Below are 22,811 nucleotides of genomic sequence, written 5' to 3'. Positions count from 1 at the left end.
CTCTTGTATTGTAATTGTGGGGACCTCCATTAACCATTTATTACCTAAACTGTACCTGAAAAATAAGCCCAAATTATGAACGTCCCAAATGTTCTCACAACTTGTGACTGGAAGTGTTGCTCACAAATGTAGTTCCTCGGGTACACACACACACACACACACACACACACACACACACACACACACACACACACACACACACTGCAGCAGCAGATCTTCATACCACTAGAACCAAACACTATTTATAATCTGTCAGTCGCTGTAGAGATGTTGTGCTGTGTTTAATCTATCCACACCAATGTTTCATCATTGTATATTTGAAACAAATGAAACCTACTGAAATTTGGGTGCTGGAAAATATTTGGGAATACACAAAAAGAAAGTAAAGTAATTTGATGTTCACTTTATTGTATGTAGAAACACTTCCAATTGTTCAAGACAGAGCTCTACAATTACTGATTAGAACTGGCCTGTCATTCACTTGGAATTCAGACACAGAAACTAGATTTAAGGAGTGTAGGACAAAAAACAGTGAGCGATCTTAAACGACCATACTGGTGTTTTGCATGTTTTCTATGAGCCATTGAAATTGTAAAACATGATGGACTGGTTTGGTAGTCTTTTTACCATCCTCCAGGTAGCTGTTGGTTTTCTTCATTTCATGATGGTGTGAAAATCAATTCAAAGAGAGGTTTACCTGAGCTCAGTGTTCCTCACAGTGAACATCACGTGTTGTATTGTTAAACTCATTGTGTGGCAACGCTGAGCAGATGTTCCAACCCATCTGCAGTAATAAATGCAAATTGGCTTTCATACTGTGTGGGAATGAATGGAAACCAGTGCAAGCATTAAAGGAAGAACACTTAAAGGAATAGTTCAACATTTTGGGAATTTCGTTCATTTACTTTGTTTCCGAGCTAATGATGAAAAGATTGACATCAATCTCATAACTGTCTCTTAAGTACGCAGCTGGAGTCAAGACTTAGTTAGCCTAGCTTAAAGACTGTAAGCAGGGCTAAATGGCTAACCTGGCTCTGCCAGTATCTCATTTGTTTAATCTGTACACAAACAGAAATGTAAAACAGCTCTTTGTGGTTTTAGATTGAGTTCTGTTTTGAAACTATTTCTTGACTAACAACCGTGTATCCATCCGCTCAGCACTTCTGTGCAGCATCTTCGGCTATAGTGCAGAAAAATATTGAACAGTTTCTTTAAAAAAATCTAAAACAAATTTGTAAATTTGTGGTAAGTCATGGAAGGTATTTGTGTATATCTTGTAAATGACTACAACATGCAAAAGCACTGGTATGGTCTTAAGTGATGCTCTCCAGCAGTCATATTTCTAATTCTGTTCTCATGTGATCATCTGATTGCATTTCTAACCCTTTAATTTGGCTGTCTCATCACAACTGAATGTCTACATGATGTACACACACTGTATACTACATCAGATCAGTTTTTAGCAGTAGTCCAAATATTAACGTCAGTAGCTGTTATTGAGCCTTTGAGTGACAATTCAGTGCTGTGCCAAAAGCCTTTAACCAGTATGGGTCTCTGAGGAATACTGATAATAAAGGTATCTATAGGTGCCAATATTATGTGCCAACATCCATATCTTAACATTTTAGTAATAGTTGAAGGGTGTCATACCATCATACAGAAGAATTCTGCAGTTTCTCAGCTTGATGGAAACTTTTTATAAAAATTGTGATTTAGTCATTCACAAATCACCTTTACTCAAGTTGTTCATTCAATTAATTACAAATACATTTAAGAAAAATAGAAACACTATTAAACTTTGCAATGTTCTTCAAAAAAAGCACCTAATTACTGTAAGCAAGTGATCATGTGATTTAAAATGGGGAAACTCAGTTGATTTCTATGCTGCCTTTGGTGTCTTTGTGAACTGGCCTGAAACTTAGGGAGTGTTATTCTACCAGTGTTGTAAATTAGTCTTACTTCAAGTAATTTAAACAAAATATTTAACTTAAATATTTTTTCACATATACTTGAACCCACGGTGTTACCTAGATAAGCTAGCAAAGCACACCAAAAAGGTACTCCACAGGTGTGTCACCATGAAAAGGCAGTATTGAGCTGCTATAGTGAGCACTATATTATGTAATAAACAAAACTAGTTTTGCTCCATTGCACAAATTGCTCACCTAGTGATTTCTTTTTTCAGTTTCTTTGCTTGTTCTTTTGTGCATTTGCATACGAGGTATGAAAAATATTTAAGCAGTTCCGCTTTGTTTTGTCCATTTTTGCCATTGTAAGTGAGTTTTTTTTTTTATATTGACATTTTTACTTTGACACAGTATTTGTGATTTCATACATTGTACATGTTGTACATAATCTAGTTACTATTTATGTGCCAGTTATTCCGCTTATTAAAAAGTCTCTGGGTTTCGACACAAAATAATAAAATATGTGTTGTAGACTATAATATGAACTCATAATATATAACACACATCATAGCCAAAGTCTTTACCTGGAATAATGATATTAATCATGATGAAAAAATAATAAAGTCACAACTCACGTGTTCACTTTGATTTGTTTTATTTGTGTACCACACATGGAACAATGGATGACCTTGTTGTACAAACTAGATGTGTAAATAAAATCCATTCGCTTTGGCATGACAAAGTCAGCTGTTTGTTCTCTGTCCAGTAGGATTTATGGCTTTGTTGTCCTGTTGCAGAGTTGGAAGAAAAATATACCTTGGTAAATGAAGGAGTAGTTATTATCACAGTGCAGCAGACTCCAAGACTTGCCATTCTATCCAATCCAGCACTCATCATCTAGCCCTTTCCTTTTGATTCCTCTGTACATCACTTATGCATTACCCTCTACTTTCCACTCCACCTCCCAGTAACAATGCCCAGTCACACCCACACAGAACCTGTTTCCAGTGGTGAAATCTCTCTGGGTGATCAGGATACAGCAGCTTCTCCATCACCTCTGTCACATTTCTGTTGTTCTCGGACAAAGACAGGCTTTGGTTCACTTTGTTTGGGTCCAGTGTGAGTTCACAGGCACCTAATGGGAAGAATAAAACAACACTTAACATCTGTTACATTTCTCTACAATGTAACATAATATCAGCCAGCGTCTTTACAACAAAAACGGGAATGTCACTAGCACAGGTTTTTATCTCTGTGATTGAATATGTGGTGCTTTGTTTTTATGAATCAAGGTACATAAATGCACACTCACACTTCCTTGGTCCTGATATCAGCCTCTTCCCTCCATCATGTTCCACACTGGGGTTGAGAGATACAAATCAAATTGGCTTATTCTCATTTATGAATGTTGTTTCTATGCATAACATATACATTAAAAACATTACCTCTTTGAACCACAAAGCTATCACAACCAGGTAAAGGGGCATGTGAGATGCTGTCCTATCAGCCAAAGCAAACTTGTGTCAGGAACCAGAAAACTGACTTTTATGATCGGTTTAAAAAGATCAGTAAGAAGCAAATCAGGACAAGTATACTGGGTCACATTCCTAGAACCAGGGCTTGATGGATGTTCATCTAGTTGGACTTTCAGTTTTTTTGTTGCAGTTGCAATTGTAGTACAGTTTGGGGTATGTGGGGTAAGCAAAGTAAGGTGCTGGACAAGGCTTTTCCTACTGTCAGGGTTCATTGGCAATGATGGGGGCACCTGGAAGCACATGACTGAGAGGAAAAGCCACAATAATTGTAACAACTTAGAAGTAAGTTGTTGTCTCCTGATTGCCAGAGGAGCCACATCTTTTTACATGGTCTGTTTCAACAGACCATGTAAAAGAGTTTGATTGGTCTTCACTGAAGACCAATCAAACATAAAATATGTCCTCATAGGAGAAGTTATAATTGCTGACAAATACTGTACATTAATAAACACTTAAAATGTCCTTATGGCAGCTTATAACTACATTATAGTGACTCAAGTTATTCCCATGAATATTTGTACCAATGCCGTCAGCTCACTTGTGTCTTCACCAATCTTTTGTAATGGACTGTTTTGTTATTCTAGTAAGGACTGAATAAAGAGTATCTGCTCATGACCTTGGTATCAAAGGCTAAACCAGTATAAACTTGTTGGCGGAAAACAAGTCTTGCAGAGAGATGACAGATCAGGTGGTGCAGGTTTGTTATAATGGAACCATAATCACTGCAATAAAGACCAGCCTTGGAAAAGATTTATAACCAATAAACATCATGTATCCAAACACTCAAGTATTCTCAAATGGTCACAAGTGTTGAGAATTGATTTAACATATTGGCTTTTTAAAAAGTGTACCTTTACTGCTTGGGCTAGAGGTAAATTTCATTTTATCTGAAAAGCAGAAAGAGAATAAGCATATCAGGTTATAGACCTCTTTAAACAAAATGGTATAGGTTGAGGGTTATAAAAAATATCAATTTTTATATAATTTTAAATAATCTCATAACTTGTGCTTTACAGGCAATGAAATCAAACACAGTATCCCACATATTCTATAAATCAAATCTGGAGGCCCAGTTTCACAGCCATTAAACCCTGGATCAATGAGCTTTGACAAAAGTGTCTGATAGTTGGGATGACTAAAAACTGTGTTTACTTTAGGATGCTGACAATGTTGCAGCTCTAATACATTTTATATTATCTTATCATCTTATCTCATTCTGCTGCTTTACTGTCTGTTGTGCACTTAGTTGAATGCTAACGAACAGTCAACAAGTCAACTGCAATCAGTTGACTGGTTGACTGTTCGTTAGCATTCTTCAGCTAAAATTTATCAATCACCTAGGTAAAAAATAAAAAAAATAATAAAATACAAACATTAGGCCCCTATTTCTTTTTAACCCATGTAGGCTAGAAATAAAATTGTCAAATGCTTTTGACACTGTGTACTGAGTGTTTTTTACACTCAAGCTGAATCAGTAGCTGAATATTATCAGGTAAAATAAACAAAGCACACTACTCAGCTGTTTAATTATCTCAACACTGTACCAATAAATAGTATTTGCGTTCACCACACATGCATTATTACACTCCAGCCCAACAGGCGGCGGTAGTGCCCCGCATGCTTCGATATGTCCGCCGCCAAAAACGCTCATTTCACAGAAGAAATATTTTTCTTTTCGGAAGAAGATCCCGACAAAGCGGCCCTATTTCTTTTCAGCCAGAAAACAAGGCGAAGAATCCGAAAACCGACGATGTACGCCAGGACAAATACCGGCAGCACACATGGAGACTTTCAGGACAGAAACGGAGTGAATTATGTGACATCGACAGAGTCTTTCGGCCACTGCTCCCAATTGTTCTGGAAAAAGGATCCCAACGACTCCGGAGTAAGAAAGCAAGCTGCCACCAGCGCTAGCCAGCAAACAAATAGCTTATCAAACGGCTAATGGAGCCTTATTTTTACTGCTTACACCTTCAGCTAAGTATCTTTTTCATACAGGGCTGCTAATTGAGTGTCTGTGGTACAGTGAGGCTACGCTGTGCGACGTGAAGCTGCAGGTTGAGTCAGAGAGCATCTTCGTTAGCGTCCGGCTAACCTAACCGTCGTCATGCTGAGCGGCTCACGGCCTAGTCTCACTCCTTAGCTGCCGAGCTAAGCGGCTAGTAATTATTTGCTCCTGTATGTTGTTGCTGTTACGCCGCCGTACACGGTTTGGTGACTTTGGACGTGTAACATTATGTCCAGCGCACTCTGTCATTGTTGTGTTTTGAAGAGACGGCAGTGTGTCCGTAAAATACTTGCTATTGTAGCTAAGCCTCACCAAGCTAGGTGAATGCTAACAGACAACACTGGCCGCCTCTCAGCCGACTCGAGGACGCTTATCTACCACCGGAGCCTGTGCAGAGCAAGGCACCGCTGGAAAGCAGCGTTTCTCTTTGTTTTTAAAACTATGCGTTGAAAAGCTCGGCTCAGATATCGTGCACCGTAACGGGTTTTATTTGAGCGTTACAGCAGAGGTGTGTGTGTGTGTGTATGGGCCTCCAATATTGTTAGCAGCAGCGCAAAGTAAACACGGCGGGGCTGTCCCGCAGGAAACGGGAGCGGAAGACGCCCCGCGGAGGACTTTGAAAGACCTCTTTGTGATGCCAGACTGTGCGGTTCATTCATGGTCGCTCTCTCAGATTATCTGCACAGCACACACACAGACACCTACACATTCATTTATGTTTAAGCCCCCCTCCACTCAAAAATATGTTTTTCTCCTTGTTCCTTCAGTTGGATGTTTGAGCTTCACTGTGCAGAATGATGTATGTGCAGAGTTTGTTTTCATATTCATCTGCAGAAAGTAGAAAGTTTCTCTGAGCTCATTGAAAGTCCACTTTTAAGGGATGGGCCTACAAGCATGACTTGTGACATCATAAATACTTTGGGAGACAATTCTGGTCCAATGTTCAACTTCTACAAGTGTGATGTGGAAACTTGAAGCCTCCAGTGCACAAACACTGAGAATGGACTTACAGTGAAGTAGAAGACAGTTAAACCTCTTAAATGAAATATATTTGCATATTTATAGATCAGAGAATTTTTAATGAGGGAGAAGGAGAAGACTTCACAAAATAATTTATATACATCTTAAAGGTCCAGTGTGTAGAATTTAGTGGCAAATGGAATATAATATTCATAATTATGTCTTAATTATTATATTATCACCTGAAAATAAGAATCACTGTGTTTTTGTGACTTTAGATTGAGCCCTTTATATCTACATGTTGCATTGCCATATTTCTACAGCAGCCCAGGACAGACAAACCAAACACTGTCTCACCATCTCCGCATGGAAGGGGAGGTGGAGGGTATTCAGTTGGTTTCAATCTGCAACCTCACTGCTAAAAGGCCACTAAATCCTAAACACTGGTCCTTTAAAACATGTCTGGAGGGGATCTTTAAAAAAAAAAAAAAGTCTACATTTGACTATGGGTGAACTTACTGGCTTCTGCTATGTTATCATCCACTGTGACACACATACAATACTGTGTATGTATGAGGGACTTCATCTACTCAAGCACAGAAACTTCCAATAGCTTAGTTTTCTCCCATATCTGTTTTAATATATGGCAGTTTTCAGCATTCTCCAGGTGTCACTCACCTGCTGTTTCTCCCCTCATTCTCCCTTGGCCACGTGAAGTCACACACCGCATCTTTAAAATGATGATTTAAAATTACAGATGATTATCGTATTATTGTGTGACCCAGCCGGACACACACACACACACACCAGCACCCGGGCAGCTATTATGTGCACGTTGTCTCCCATCTCCGCCGTGGATGAGATGGGATGTCTTGGTGGCCTCTGTCACCAGTGCTCTTTCTCACAGGAACACCTGCTTGAGGCTGATTCACAGTTTTACCGTGTACTTAAGTACAGTGTGGTTAAGTAGTACAATGGAGTGTGATAGATAGAAACAGGTTTGTTTTGTGAACAGATTTTGTGTTCACATGTCTTAGAAATGGCTTAGAGGCCAGCTGCACATTCTTTAAGAGCTGTTTATTTCCCTCAATTGCTCAGTTGGATTATTTGAAAGGAGGTTGTAGCTCCTTGCATTCATACTTATCCTTTATTTTTGCAATTTCAGTCCTTCAATTTCTAGACCACTGTGGGATATGGAGCTCAATGCATTGCAACTTAAGAAAACAACATTTGACAACACATGTGGCGTAAAGTAATGTGCTGCAAATACAGAAATACAAACAAATGCAGACATGTTGAAAGTAGTGATTTCAGACACAACCTCGGTGTCATCACCAGTGTTACCATCGTTTTTTGTGTTTCTCAATTTGCATCGTTTTTTTGTAAATGTGTTGTCAAAGTCATGAAGATGCTTTCTTCATTTTCTCATTTGTGGTCCACTTGCATTTGCTTTTCATGTATGCAGTGCGTTGAGCACTCAGTGGATTTACTGAACAAACTTATACAGTGAAAGTGAAAAGATACAGTGAAGTGATTTATATAAATATGGCGTGTCAGGTTCGGTTCAGAAATGTTGTCTCTGTCTCTCTGTGATGGGGATACTGGGCTGGTCAACTGCGTCCATGTGTTGGTTTGTTAGTTTAAAGCCATATTTTATTTCTTGGTTGGGAATTTTATTAAGCACAACACAGGAGAACATGATACAATGATGTGCTCTCGTCATTTATGAAATACAATCTGATCACATGCTCTGTAGTTTGTTCACGTGTGGTTGGATGAAATATTATAAATGCTATACCACTTTTTAATTCAACAATCGCCAGGAAGATAATGAATGAATCGGTAATGAAAGTGTTAGTTGCAGTTGTAGTACTGAGCTTTAATGAATTCTTCTCCTCTCACAGCCAAGTTCGACCATCAGCTGGTGTGATCAGCTCCCTTCCTCTTCAGCCGCACTCTCAACCTCAAGCCTCTCCTCAGCGTCGCTCTCTAGCTCCAGTCTCTCCTTGGAATCCCGAGCGCCAGCGCCACCACCAGCAACAACAGCGTCAGACGACATGGAATCGGATGAGAGGCCGTACGTCTGCGACTTGTGCACTTGCGCCTACAAGCACGCCAGCTCCCTGCTCAACCACAAGCTCACCCACAAGACCGGGGACTTCAGGTAGAGACTCTTTTTTTTTTTTTTTTTTTAGATACACGAGTAAGATGCTCTCACCTTCCAGGTACTGTTGAAACCATTCTTCACCTCTAACCTTTTTACACCAATTTTATCTCCAAAACTCAGGTGTGACTTTTGCAGCAAGCCCTACACCAACTACATGTCCCTGCGTAACCATATGCGAATCCACGGTCAAAAGCGCTACATGTGCGACCTGTGCGGGAAGGCCTTCCGCCTGGCCCGGTACCTCCGCAACCACCAGAGGATCCACGATGACGGACCAAACCGCTTTGACTGTCCCTCCTGCTGCAAGAGCTACAGGACCATGCTGGAGCTGGCTCAGCACCGTTGTACCGCTGCTGCGTCCAACCAGGTGGGTCTGTGTGAGATGCTGCTGTGAAAGGAGTGGATGATTGGGTTTGAGGGATGAGGGTAATATTTCTGCGAACCGTGAGAGCTAGCAACAGTTATATTTGAATGAAATGTAATGAGATATTTAGATGTAGGACTTTTGTGATTGCAACATAAAAGTTACAGAATGTGATTGATGCTGTATTTAAGTTTATGGATCACTCTTCCTTGTAGAGAAGATGAGCAAAATCTTTGCTGATAGCATGCTGTGCTCTGATCAGCTGTTCCTCTATAAAGACTTTTCCTGTGCTCCTCTCTTCTCTTCTGATTTACAAGCAGCTGGCGTATGAATCTTCAATCTTAACAGTAGTATATTGTGTATAAATTCTGGCATTGAATAAATCACAGAAATCAATTAACCTATTGAATCCATTGTTTAGTGAGTAAACATGGTACTGAAAGTACAGTGTATTTGGTACAGGATGACATACCTTTACTGAAGATGGAAGTCTTTAAAAGCAAATGTATAGTTTCATTTAAAAACAGGCTCAGTAATTTCCTTTACTGGCTGGGCACTGTAGTTAACAAGTGTTACATAGACAGGAGGATATAGTGCATTTGTTGGGGCCTATTTTCAGTCGGGGACTTTTTTTTAAATGCAAAAAAATCAACACAATTTTCAGCTCTTCAGTCTTAACATGCAACGAATGACTTTTTCAATTTACAACATTTTTATTTTAATACTTGTATTTTATTAGTGGTTTGTCACTTTCCACTGATAGAAATTCATCATCACTTTTTTTCCCCACCTTGGAAAGTCCCGTTCCCCTGCTGCGCAGCCTTGTCACTGCTAACTCTGCTGTTGAGGAGCGTGTAGACAGCAGTGAGTGACACACATGGTGTCACTCGCTGCTGATTTTTATCTACCAGCAAGGAGCTTCATCAGGACAAGGGGGGGGGGGTGTAATATCTGTCACAGTATCAAACCCAGCTCCATGTAGGCAGCCTGACAAACCAGAGGGTGCCGCCAGTGCAACAGACTGGAGTCCTCCCAGGCTTCTCTCTAGCAAACACAACCTATTGTGTTGATCTAAACACATGACCGAGTCAGAGAAGCCACCCCTGAGCCACCCGTGTGCATTTGATGAAATAATAATCAAAGTATCCATCAGTGTTATTTCTTCTTTAAAGTGACCATTGATTGACATTGCAAAATAATGGTCTGAAAAGCCTCCATTAGTCTGCTGTACACCTCCTTGCATCACTCTCAGCACTCTGCTAGAGGGCTCTACCTGTTCACTGTGCAGCACACCATGTGTGTCCAGCGCTGACATGTTGCTGCTTTAATCGAGGAGGTGGGGGGGACGATGTGCTTCAGCCTGCAGGAGGCAGAGGGCTCGTGCTGTGCAGTGACTCCCGGAGTGGCAGCAGAGAAGGCTGCAGCTGCAGTGTTTTAAACTTTAATGTTCAGGTTATTATTAGACTGCTCTGCTCACCTGGTCTTGCTTTTTCCACTTGAGTGATGTCAAACCACACTGATCCACCATACTGATGGATTGCTGCTGCACAGCTACCACTGTATTGTGTCTGAATATCTGTTATGAACAAACGTATCTTTTTTGAGTTTGAAAGACTAAAAACCCATTATTAATACTACCAAACTGATTAAGACCAATGAATTGTGTGGTCCTATATGTGTGTGTGTGATGGTGCGAGGGACTGTGTGGGAAAGTGATAGTGAGTTGTTAACTAACACCTTGTCTCAGCCATAATCTGACGAGTTTTATCTGCTGCTGCTATGACGATGTGTTGTGTTATTTGTTCAGAGGGTGTGTGCAGTGTTTCCACTGGTGTGAGGGTCATTTGTGGGGGTGGAGGGGGATTTTTACAGTACATTAACACTAACTGTATGAAATCAAAATTAAGATGGTAATTAATGAATGAAATGAATGAATAACACATAACAGAAATGAAAAAACATAATTTTGCAGTGTATAAAATACTGTAAAAAAACCAATGTTAAAGCAGTTAATGAGAACAGCGCTCCTTGTCAACAACACAAGACACTAACGAGGAGCATCACACTACACTCATTAATCCTGTTTATACATTAACCTCATAAAGGCGGAGAACTCACGAGGGACAGATTTAAAAAAAAAAAAAAAAAAAAAAAAAAAAAGTGCCAAAAGTGAAGCAGCAGAGGTATCCAGACTTTAAAAGTATGGGTCAAGCTTCAAAAAGAAGATTGAAAAGTTAAATAAAGCTTTGAATTCAGTTCTCTCAAAAAAGAAAAGTCACAGTAGTAGTTCAAACTTTTTTTTTTGTATGTGGTTGCGGCTTGTCTGGGGACATTCTGCGTTTATAAACTACATGCAACAGTGGATTATGCTGCAGGAAACTTAAATGCTTTGTCATGGAGTTTCAGCCAGCTGCGTCAGATCTGCAGCACACTCTCTCACTACTGTTAGCTACAGTAGCTAGAAGCTCATATGGGTCCAGCTCATGTTAATTGATACATGATATCAGTAGAAATTATTGTAATGTACAAATATAAATTCATGTACTTTTGTAGGGCTTATTGTCTCTGCTGGTTTCTGTAATTCTTTGACCGTTATGACTGTGAAAAAGGTTTTCAGTTGCATTTTCTGTTGTATAAAAACTTGATGTGTGAAATAGGGTGTAGTTCCCCTTTAATATGACTTGATGTGTGGAAACATTTCAGAAAGGATTTGACATCATTTATGTTTCTGTGGTTAAGCTGTGGCACAGATGGCCCTATGTCGGGGAAACACTGGTGTGTGTGTGTGTGTGTGTGTGTGTGTGTGTGTGTGTGTAGATATGCATGTATTGCAAGGCATATTTTGTATTGTTTGCTTTGATTAAGTGTGTGCATGTATTCTAGCACATTTTTCTTGAACCTCTGTCCTCTCTCCAGCTACAGTCTCACAAGCATCCTGCTTGGAAGAACTTTCTGCCAACCCTCCTGTAGTGAGAGCGTGCTGTGGAGTTAGGGTTAGACCAGGGTTAGGATAAGTTTAGGGAAAGGGTCAGGGCTTAGAGGTCAGGCAATTACTTATTATTAAATTCGGTGGATTTTCAAGTATAGTAATCCAAATTTATGTGTGTGTGTTTGTGTGTGTGTGTGTCTGTGTGTGTGCGTGTGGGGTTGGTTCATAAGAACCGGTTCAACTGCCCGTCCTGCTTTAAGAGCTACCGAACCATGCTGGACCTGGCCCAGCACCGCTGCAGCGCCGCGGCCAAAAACCAGGTTGGTGTGAGCGTGAGTGAGCATGTGTGTGTGTTGTGTGTGAGTGTGTGACACAGACTCGGTAAGGTTGAACTGTAGCTGCGAGTAGGGGCCAACATGAATAGGAGTTTTAGATGTGATGGCAAAATCCCAGTAAGTGAAACTGATGGTTGAGCCTGCCTCTGACGTAATGCCTCAAACTACTTTACTGTTACTTTTACACAGAACATCGTCAGTTCTTTTTACTTGGTGCTGGATTTACCAAAAAAGTTAAATTATTACCGTACTGGTGGCAGATAGAGGATGATGATGATTAAAGGCTGTCAGAGCAGGTGTCTGACCATTACATCTAAAAACCCATACACTATTTACTTTTGAAGTGGTTTAAACGCATCAAAGTGAGGAAAATTCTATTTCCCTACAACATGGGTCTTATTTTCATATTTTTCACTACCATTAGCAAGGCTGGATAACCACCTGGGGCCCCTTAGTGAGTTAATCTGGCCCTCACCATTAGGCACAGCTTGGTCATCACCAATCACCAGCTAATCAGAAGTACTTATTTTGGAAGATAATATTATATGTTACCATACAATGTCTTTTTGATCGTCCACTGCATTGTGGGACTGGGTGTTATGGCCAAAAAAAATAAAATCTTGGTTTTTATATATTTATTTTTCAAGCTTGAGGATGATTGAACAAAATGAATAGAAGACCTACACTACCTGCCAGGCTGTCATTGTTACGCATATTCAAAAAATCCAGTTTTTCCTAAACAGCCATGGACTAATAATCAGTTTCAGCATAGACAGAGCAGAAACGTCTGCTCACTAATTGATCTGTCTATGTCTAGCTAACGTTCGCTACCTAGTAGCGAGAAACCAGCTGAACAAAGTAGAATCCACACACTGTTCAGTCAACTCCCAGCGCTTCGACTCTTGTAACCAGAGAGACAAATACAAACTGAAAGCACAGATCAGTGTGCAGAGTTATTTCCAGTCTGTCGCTCTCGTAGACGTGACCATTAAATTCATTATGAGGCGGTCAGAGCAGTTAACCACCTGGAGACCTTCATGTCACTGTTTACAGCACGGTCATGACTCAAGACGGCTAATGTAGCAGCTATCATCTGCATTACATTTTGACCAAAAGTAACCTTTTGTGCATGTTATATTAATTAATCAAATTAATTGATTAATTGTCTATCTGACCTTCATTGTAAAGCTGTGTCTTATAGCGTCTCCATATCCCACCGTCCACTGACTGGAGAGCTTAGTGAGTAACATGTTCACATGTCTGACATAAATGATGCAACAAACTACCAAAATAAGACCTAGGTTGTAAAACAGAAAACCAGAATTTTCCTTCTTGGCTCAAGTTTGAGGTATGAAGAGTTCAAGCTTACTGTAGCTGTAAATCTTGAGGGAAAAGTTCAGGGACAGGGTTAAGATTCAAATTAATGTCAGCCAAATGACTTCATTTGTCAGGGTGACAGGTTAAGTCGATGCAGAGAAGACGAAGGGCAAGACTAGCATCTTCAGTTGTCATGGTTACAGAAGATAGACAGGTTCATGTTAATGTCTGTAGAGGTATGATTTCTAGATTTGGAAGAATTAAATGTTTGTGTGAGTGTATCTGTTTGTGTGTACAACGTGACCACTCCATCTCCTCATTAATAGGTCTAAAGGAAGATAGGGTAGTAAGTTTAAACATTTCTCAAAAGGTCATGAGTCTGTGAGACAGAATTCAAATCCATTAACTTTTACACTGAACAGCCGAAGAAACCGCAAGCATCTGATTCAGTGTGGAACAAAAGCGCTCATCACATTCATCCGTCACCTCTCCTTCGCTCTTTTATCTCCTCACTTTCGTCATAAACTGCATGAATGTAGCACCAACAGCGCATAAAGACAAATGATTTTTTTTTTTTTTTTTTTTAAATCCCTCTTCCTCTCGTCTCTGTCCATCTGCTCTCCTCCCTCCTCCTCCTCCCATGCAGTCTGGTGGCAGTCGTCGTTCCAATTTCTCCAACAATCCTCGCCGTCAGCAGCAGCAACAACAGCAGCAGCAACAACAGCAGCAGCAGAACAATGCCACGTCCATGATGCAACCGCAGCATGGAGGACATGGCCAGCAGGAACCTCTGCCCTCCCACTGCGTCTCCCCCATGTCCCAGGGAGGGCAGGGCGGCGGCGTGGCCAGCCAGCCGGTGCCTGACCCGCATCAGGTAGGGAGGAGATATCAGGTTCGTTATCCGTCATCGGCTCATTTGATGGTTTTGTTGGTGCTACTAGAGAGTGTATTGAGCCTCTTCTTGTCTTTGCCAGCAGGGCCGTCCCAGCTCGGTGTCGTCCCAGAGCAGCCAGCAGAGCATGAGGAGCTCGTCCTCCAACAAACACGTCTCCTCCTCCAGCGCCACCCCGTCCTCCTCCTACTCCCTGCTCCAACCCCTGGTGCCTGAGGTAAAGGAGATGAGCTCGGGATACACTAGGCTGAGCGCCAACCCCATGGTAGGAGAGAGAACCGCCACCCATCCGCCGTCCGCTATCTGCTGGCTAGCTGCCTTCTCCCTGTCTGCCTACTAACATCAGGACAAAGCCACTAATGCTTTAACATGATGTGTCCACCAGGAGCCTCTGCCCACAGCTCATACCTGTCCTCCCCTTGACTGGATAGGAAAAACACACAGATAATGTAGTAGTGAGATATCTGAACAGTCACAACAGATGGTTTGTCAGATGTGTGACTGCTGGCTATAGAGACTCCTGGTGGATACAGTCTTAGTTCTCTTCTTAAATCTTTTGGGTGTCAGTCTGCTGTACTCGTTTAAAAATATTCTTGGGGCACAGATGGAAATGGGTTTCTACAGCGCATTGTACAACAACAAATCCCTTAAATCATCAAATGTCCCGTCACTACAACCTCACCAGTTGTCCACGTTAAATCAAGGGCTGCAGAATCAAAGCTGCTGGCTGCATAATGTCCTTTTCAGCTGCAGCAGGCAGCAGTTTTCTCTAAAAACACACTGTACACTACCTGCTCAGCACCATATGGCAAACAGACACAGTTTAGCTGTAGACTAGCTGGTGAACAGAGCTAAAACAGAGTGAATATTGGACTTACTTGTTGGTTGGTATACAAAAAAGAAACAATCTGTCAGGTCAAACCACTGTTGCCCAGTGTAGCGCACTGTATAAAATGTTAATGCTGTGAAAGAGAACAGTGAGCGTTCTCCAAATGATGATGTGGAAATCAGTAACTGTTTTCTAACAAGTTAGTCGTAACAACTTGCCCCCCAAGTGGCCAAAAAAAAAGAGTTATTGCACGTTTGATTTTGTAGCCGTTAAGGACAGTATGTATGGATTTGCTCATTGAAAAGGTAGCGAGTGGATTGTGTCTTTTTCCAAATTCAAAAACACCAACAGAATGGCAAATCTTTCTGTACGTAGACAATTTAGCATTAGCTTATGGTGCTTGTCATTTTCCAGCCTCATGAGGTGTAACTCAACAACAATCAAATATTGTCCAACAACTGCTGCCAGTAAGAAGTAGTTGGAATCTCTAAGTTAGACTTTGAAGCACATCATATCATATTTATATATACATATATATTTATACATATATTTATTTTAATGAGGATATCTGGACCTCAGAGCTGAGCAGCAGCTTGTCCTGCCAGTGTTTAGAACTCCAACATAAGCTAATGTTAGCTCAGCAGCCAAAAAGCAGACAGAGAAATCATTAGATAACATGACTCACCAGCAGTTTGTCATTATTAATCAGTGGAAAGCTACGAAGCAGTCATCACTTGATAATAATGCCACTTCATGATGAAATGATTATGTTTAAGAATAGTTAAGTTGTTTTGTGTATCTCATTAGTGTTTCTATTGTCTCACTAAATGTGAGCGAAAATTGGTCTGTAAAAGTTCTTTAAATTCCAAGAAACAAATGAAGTAAAATCCTGATATAATATTCAATTCTGCCCTGGTGAAACAACTGGATGTATGTTTTTCATCACCCTATTTTCCTTCCATATGTCATTATTTCCTTAAAGCTTCCTTAGTCTGATATAATATGTGTAATAGTGATACTATCATCATCAGCTTCCTGATAGTGGCATCCATTAGCTTCAGTAGGAAGGATTAGACCTGTAGCAGTAATAACCTGTGTTTAGGGTAGTCTGAGCATCATAACTCAGTGGATGGGGTGACTGTTTCACTTGGCGGTAGGAGCTCTCTAACACTACTAACTTGGGGCTGTGCTGCTGACTTAGTTCTGCCTTTCACTCTTTACACTAATCATTCACTCAGTTTGCGTTGTACATCTTTATGTTGTAGTTTGGGCTGCACACAAACCTTTAATCAATCATATTGATGTAGATGCTAGAGATGGGAAGATTGACTGATGCTTTGGTGCGCCGGTATAAACATTCACAATGTTAAAAAAAAAAGAGAAAGGAAAGTGTTCACCGGATACAATTTGGGATGAACTTGCGATGCATCGTTTCTATCATCTTCGTGTCAGTAAAATCAGATTTTTTAAATTTATAATTACTAGTACAGGCCTTGTCCCTTTATTATTTAGAAATATGACTAATATTTTGTGACCAATAATTTGATATTTAGATCGATTCCTCCTTTCTAAACTGTTTCTCAAGCACGCTAGCATGCTAAAGCTAAGTGATGCACTGCCAAAACGTTGCCCTTCTAGAAAAGTTGCGCCACACGTCAGAATAAGTGGATTATTAAACTATTTTGACAGTAATCGTTTGGGTCACGGAGCGTATGCATGTAAACTAGAGACACTACAAAGGACTTGTTGTGAAAGTGTGTCTTAGAAGTCAAAAAGAAAGGTCATAAATGAGATGCTTACTGATCTGCAGTACTTGAGAAACAAATATGTAAAGTAAAAATGGCACTTTTTTTAGTTCATTTATGATTTGCTGTATGCGTAAGAAATAAACCCAAACTCTGCCATATTGAATCTGTACTGCATGGCATTGAACGGTTGAACTGCGTTGTGTTGAGTCAAATCGTGTTGACTTGCAGTAGGAGTGAATGGTATTGTATTGGTTGCTGCTTCATATGTATCTTTAATGTATTGGATCGTTGGCAGTGCATCCAGACGCGTATCATATCAGCCTCAGTGACTACTTTGCACAAAATAATGTTTTTTTCCCCTTATTCCGAAAAAGACAATATTCCTACTAAGCTGTTTACATGTCTAATGAAAGTGAATGCTCCAGTGGGAAGGAGAATCACAAGATCTCCGCAGACAGTGAAGTAAACCAGCGAGTGACAAACATTAGCGCGCTGCTGCCTGATATTTATTAATGATATTGATGTGACTGATATTATAAATGTATAGTGACAGGCACATCCAGTACCCAGGTTGTCCCATGATGTTTACTACACTGCTGACTGTTTTTTGGTGCATCACACTGAGTCATCACGGTCAGTCCATGACAGCATGTCAGGATAAGAACCAATCCCCTCCGTCCCCGTCGTGGAGAAGGCGCGCTCTGTTTTTTCCAGCCCGCCCTGAACATCTCTCCGCTCTCCTCCTCATTCCTCTCCTCTGTCTGCCTTCCCGCTCCAGCACATGTCATTCTGCCTGTGCAGGGGTGCGTTACACAACCAGCCCGTCATGCATCTCAATCCCAGCCTTGCAAACTGTCGGCTAGTTGGTTTGTTTACTGACTGTAAACAGTCAAGAAGCCTTGTGTTGCAAACTGCGGTTAAAACTCCAGTCTGCTGTATACCTGGTCAAAGAATGCTCCTAAAACCTGAAAAATATCAACATATCCCACAAAAAAATGCTACATTCAAAATCATTCGGAATATCCAAACGGAATATGCCGTTAACATGACCCGTATCAAATTTGGAATATTGTCATATTCGGAATAATAGTGGAATATTAGTGTGCATGTAAACCTAGTCAGTGATGGAGATGCACATCTCTAGTAGATGCATCAAGTTTGATTTAATAATTGTGTTCCTCAAATCTTCAAGTTAATGTTGCAATAAAAAGTGTGAGGTGATATTCAGTCATCTCAGAGGTCTTCTATACTAACAGTCTGATAAAAGTGTTTTCCTACATAATAGATTTAAGTATAATAGATCTGCATGAAGAGAAAATACTTTTTTCTTTTTTCTTGTCACTATTATACAAAATCAATAACAGTCACATTTGTAAATCTAACAGCGGTCAAGTAGTGAGAAGAGAGAAATGATAATGACATTGATGATGCAGATTGTATCTGTTTGTTTTAGAATACATGAATGTAGATTATGTAGATGTTTCATAGTCTCATCAGGACATCATGTCCCACACTGACATATTCTACAATATCTAATTCAATGAAAATTCAATTTAAAGGACAATTCCACCGTATTAAAAGCTGGATTTTATTTTTCTCATTTTAACAATAGAGCTGCAATGATTAGTCGCTCAGTTGCCAACTATTGAATTGATCAACAACTATTTTGATAATTGAGTAATTGTTTTGTGTAATTTTTTTAAGAAAACGTCCAAATTCTGGTTTCTTCAGTCCTCTATGACAGGTTGATGATGTCATCCTGGGTTTTTGGAAAAAGTGATCAACATTTTTCACCTTTTTCTGACATTTTATGGACCAAATAACTAATCAATGAATTGAGAAAATAATCATCAGATTAATCAATAATGGAAATAATCACTAGTTGCGGCCTTATTTAACTATCACTCCTCTCAACAGTAATGATCACATTGTTCTCATTAAATCAGTTCCTGTGATATAAGAACACAGCAACATCTGGAGAATAAACCCGTCTGATGATCTCACAGCTGGTGTTTCTTTCTCCATCAGATCTTCTTGTAGTGACGTCAACAATAACAATCCAGAACTCAATGAGATTAATGTAAATCAGACTTTATATTTAGTGATTTTGAACATGTCAGTTAATATTGTAACATCAGCAGGACAGTGAGTGCATCTTGATGATATCTTGGAAGTAAACCTGCAGACACACTGAAGATTTGAGGCCTAATGACAACAGATCAGATGATGAAGCTCAGTTTGTGCAGCCCTGCTCTTCATACTCTACACCCTCATTGTTGCTCTAGTTTCTGTGTGTGTGTGTGTGTGTGTGTGTGTGTGTGTGTGTGTGTGTGTGTGCGTGCGCCATGCTGTTGACGCATCAGTGTGGCAGTTTTTCTTAACTCGTCTACACCTCATTCATATGAACTTCATTGCTTCAGATGTTATTTTATCTGACAAGTCATTCCACTGATACTGATGTTTTACTCTTCTGCCCATTCCTCTCTCTCCACCTCTTCTCCCCATCTCCTCTTGTATAACTTTCACACGCTGATTCTCTCTCTCTCTCTCTCTCTCTCTCTCTCTCTCTGGCTCTTACCTCTCCCTCTCCCCCCCCCCACCCCGCCTCGCCCTACAGCCGAAGCACCAGGACACTTTCTCTCTGGCCCCCCAGCGTCCCCTCACCACCATCAACCCCATCAGCCACTCCCTCCATCCGAACGGAGCGCCCACGCTCAAGCCTTCCCCCGTGCCACGCACCATCCAGGCCATGCCCTGGGAGCAGCGCTCTCTCTACAATCAATGAAACCCCCCGGGAACCAACCGCCCCCTTCACGTCACGTCCAACACCACCCCTACACACCCTCCTACTCCCCCCCACCCTCCCCCCCTTCCTCCAGACCCAGCATCAAGGATAGAGGACGTCAGCTGCCCCAGTCTTTGGATGCCGGATGCCCCCCTCTTCTGCCTCACCCCTCCTTTGGAACGTTGTGTTTGGGAATGGGGAAGGGCACCATTGAGAACTAGTTGAGATTGATTACTGAGTAGTTAGGTTTTAAAAAAATGTGTTGCCTTGACCCTCATGTATGATCTATGCCATGTACTGGATATAAGTTAAAATGTCTGTCCTTTCACTAAGAATTTATCTCCCCATCCTCGTCTCCCACTCTAGTTATGAAAATATCTATCCTTCCCATTATAAATAGTGTCTCTCCCAACCCCCCCCCCACCCGCCCCCCAACCCTCTTTTCCATATGTTAAATGAAAGGCTATTTTTATCAGGAGTGTTTTCCACCACTCGTCCAAACCCTGAACGACAAGGTCACAGGGCGCCAATTTGTCAAAGTAAATGTCACAGAATTCTCCCTTCAGTCTGATATGTTTTTGAACATAAAACCCAACTTGTTTTGTCAAATGAGGCTTCTGGAAAGGAAAGGAGAAGGGGTAACATGAACCTTTTTTTGTTTTTTTGTTTTTTTTGTTTTTTGTTTTTTTGGTTAAACGTACCCCTTCATCGTGCTCCAGAATGAACATTGTGTATATTGTGCGTTAGGAGGTGTCATGACTGTTTCAGAATGCCGTTTCCGTTCTCTCTGATGTTACAGCGCCCACACCTCTCATCTCAGAGCATCAACAGCGAGGAACCCGCTGCAAAACATTTTGAAATGTGTGTGCCAGTTTGGCTTGTCAGCGTTTGTGAAGACTGAAGGACCTCCTCATTACCCAGCCAGAACCACCGACCAGGACAGTTTGGCACGGTTACCTTCTTTTAACACACAACTGAAAGCTCACTTTTTTTTTTTTTTTTTCTAAAACTCACATTTGATTGGTGGCTTGTTGTTACTGTAGTTTTAATAATAATCTGTTGGCTGGGAATCAAATCTAGAAGATAACAAAACAAGTCTCCATCCCATTTTTTTTTTTTGTTCCAACCTGACTGTTAACATGTTCGTTCCTTTCACTTTAAAGCACTTTAAGACGAGTGCTGTATAATTATTACTCCGCCACCCACCCACACCCCCACCCTGTATCTAGAGCTGTGTTGACTGTGAAGATGTAACATTGCCTTACATCAAAACCTCATCACGACTCACCCAGCGGTTTACGCCAAGCATCGCACCATCACCAGTGACTTAGCAGCAGTCGTGTGCGACGCGGCTGCATCTGGAAGCTACAGTGGCCAAAATACAGTACGTGTGCAGCTCTGAACCTCCCCCTCCTCCACCCACCCAACCACCTCCACCTCAACTCCACCACACCCTTCCAGTGTTGCTTTTCCTGTAGAGAAAACATCACACCTGCATCTCACTGCTCCCAGGATGGATTTTAGTTAACACCTACCTGCAGGGTGTTTCAATAAGCAGCCAAACACGGTTGGCCAGATAACTCCAAATAAATCCGTTATGTGACGGATTGGACGGTCGGCCAAAAGTTCCAGGTCAACTTGATTAAAGGGCGAGTCCGTTATTTTTGAGTTTCTGAGGTTTTTTATATCCTCAAAAACTCCATATGTAATCAAATCCGAAAATTCAAATTTTGGTGGAAGTACATATGTTTTAGTGTCAAAATGCCAATCTTCCAAGCCCTTCACGTTTTCCTCACGTGACCTGACGTAGGTTTCTGCATGATGACGTCGCTACATATAAACGCCCTAGCCTGCCTATCCAGTAGCCACGGAGACGGACGGAGCGCTCACTGTTGCTGCTGCTGCTCAGAGTTTTAAAAAAAAAAAAAAAAAAACAAACTCTGAACTCTCCTCCAACCAGTGAACAGCTCCAGATCAGAGCAGAATCTGTTGTGTGTCACCACCTCTGCTCCTTGGCTCTCAGCTCCGTCCGCTGCATTTCTAAACATCTACACACTCAGACTCAGCACTGCGACGTCGCTCGTAGTATATCTGGACAATTTTTTTGTGCTCTAACTTACAGTAAACAAGTATGTTAGGAAGACACTGTCAGCAAACTGTGTGTGTGGTGGTGGTGGGGGATGGGGTGGGGGGGGGTTAGCACGTCACTGCTTTTTTGCTATTGGCTGATTTGGCGTTTCCATTTGAACAACCCAGAAAGGAACGCAGGTGGAGTCATCCTTTAACAGTTTAATCATGGATCCAATATGTAGTTCTGTTGGAGGTTATCTCGCTAACATGGTGTTCATTGAAATACCCACAATTCTACTGACATTGTATTTTCTCTTTTTAAAGTTGTTTCTATTTTTATTCATGACATGTTTTCATTGTTGCTTTCTCTCTCCTTGTAAAGTGTCTTTGAGTATTTAGAAAAGTGCTATACAAATAAAATGTTTTATTATTATCACCATCAGTGCTGGTTTTCTTATGTAAAAGACTAACGTATCAGACTAAAGTTCTGCAGCTGTCTCATGTCTTCTCAGATGTTTTAACAATTCAAAACCTGATTTAGAAATGTTTGTGATAACCAGAAACATGCTCAACTTTCAGGCTAACACAGATAAGTGCTCAGGATGATGGAAAGTTTTCATCCACAGTTTTGTGCCATCTAAACCTCATCTGCTGATGAAGAACGTGTGATACACTTAAAAGCTCCACAGCACACAAGTAAGTGAACTTTGAGTGACCAAAATATATCTTCTTTTCCACTTGAACCCCCTTCTTAAGTAAGATTTTATGTTCATTTGTTGATGGTGCTGAGATTGAAAACAGCCACCAGAGGGCGTCATGTCTCAGTAATTAAACTAGATGCAGAGTGACAGTTCAGATCTTTCACTATTACTGACTCAACGAAACACATGCTTAACACACTCTAATCAAATATTAACTGTTGTTGAAGAAAATACAAGTTAACAAGCCAATAAACACGATCAGAA

General features: G+C 40.9%; 1 protein-coding gene and 1 long non-coding RNA gene across 7 annotated transcripts; one reads left to right on the top strand and one right to left on the bottom strand.

Moving 5' to 3' along the window:
• Positions 1–2,172: 2,172 nt before the first annotated feature.
• On the bottom strand, positions 2,173–4,678 carry LOC122966421. The gene is made up of 4 exons (XR_006398394.1): positions 4,294–4,678; positions 3,220–3,266; positions 2,906–3,042; positions 2,173–2,695 (listed from the first exon to the last, which is right to left on the bottom strand). It is a non-coding gene; the product is annotated as an uncharacterized LOC122966421 (long non-coding RNA).
• A 360-nt stretch (positions 4,679–5,038) lies between these two features.
• On the top strand, positions 5,039–21,559 carry LOC122966420 (zinc finger protein 646-like). 6 transcript variants are annotated; one of them, XM_044330629.1, is made up of 7 exons: positions 5,039–5,327; positions 8,315–8,574; positions 8,698–8,944; positions 12,101–12,190; positions 14,169–14,414; positions 14,497–14,631; positions 19,609–21,559. In XM_044330629.1, the coding sequence occupies exons 1-7, from the start codon at positions 5,070–5,072 to the stop codon at positions 19,774–19,776; spliced, it is 1,404 nt and encodes a 467-aa protein (XP_044186564.1). In that variant the 5' UTR covers positions 5,039–5,069; the 3' UTR covers positions 19,777–21,559. The 6 variants fall into 6 exon arrangements, with proteins under 6 accessions (XP_044186564.1, XP_044186559.1, XP_044186562.1 ...); XM_044330624.1 differs by having other exon boundaries at positions 5,040–5,327; positions 14,497–14,679; XM_044330627.1 differs by having other exon boundaries at positions 5,041–5,327; positions 14,169–14,396; positions 14,497–14,679.
• The last annotated feature ends 1,252 nt before the right edge of the window (positions 21,560–22,811 follow it).

Source organism: Thunnus albacares, chromosome 17 (assembly GCF_914725855.1).
Source record: "Thunnus albacares chromosome 17, fThuAlb1.1, whole genome shotgun sequence".
Classification (NCBI taxonomy): Eukaryota; Metazoa; Chordata; class Actinopteri; order Scombriformes; family Scombridae; genus Thunnus; species Thunnus albacares.
This window is presented reverse-complemented; position numbering and strand designations above follow the sequence as displayed.

What these genes read in the sequence shown, in the direction of transcription:
- LOC122966420 (XM_044330624.1), top strand. Translation starts at nt 5,070, where the DNA reads ATGTCCGCCGCCAAAAACGCTCATTTCACAGAAGAAATATTTTTCTTT. An exon ending in CCGCTGCTGCGTCCAACCAG is followed by an intron (nt 8,945 to 12,100) that starts GTGGGTCTGTGT and finishes TTGGTTCATAAG; the next exon opens with AACCGGTTCAACTGCCCGTC. An exon ending in AGGTAGGGAGGAGATATCAG is followed by an intron (nt 14,415 to 14,496) that starts GTTCGTTATCCG and finishes TGTCTTTGCCAG; the next exon opens with CAGGGCCGTCCCAGCTCGGT.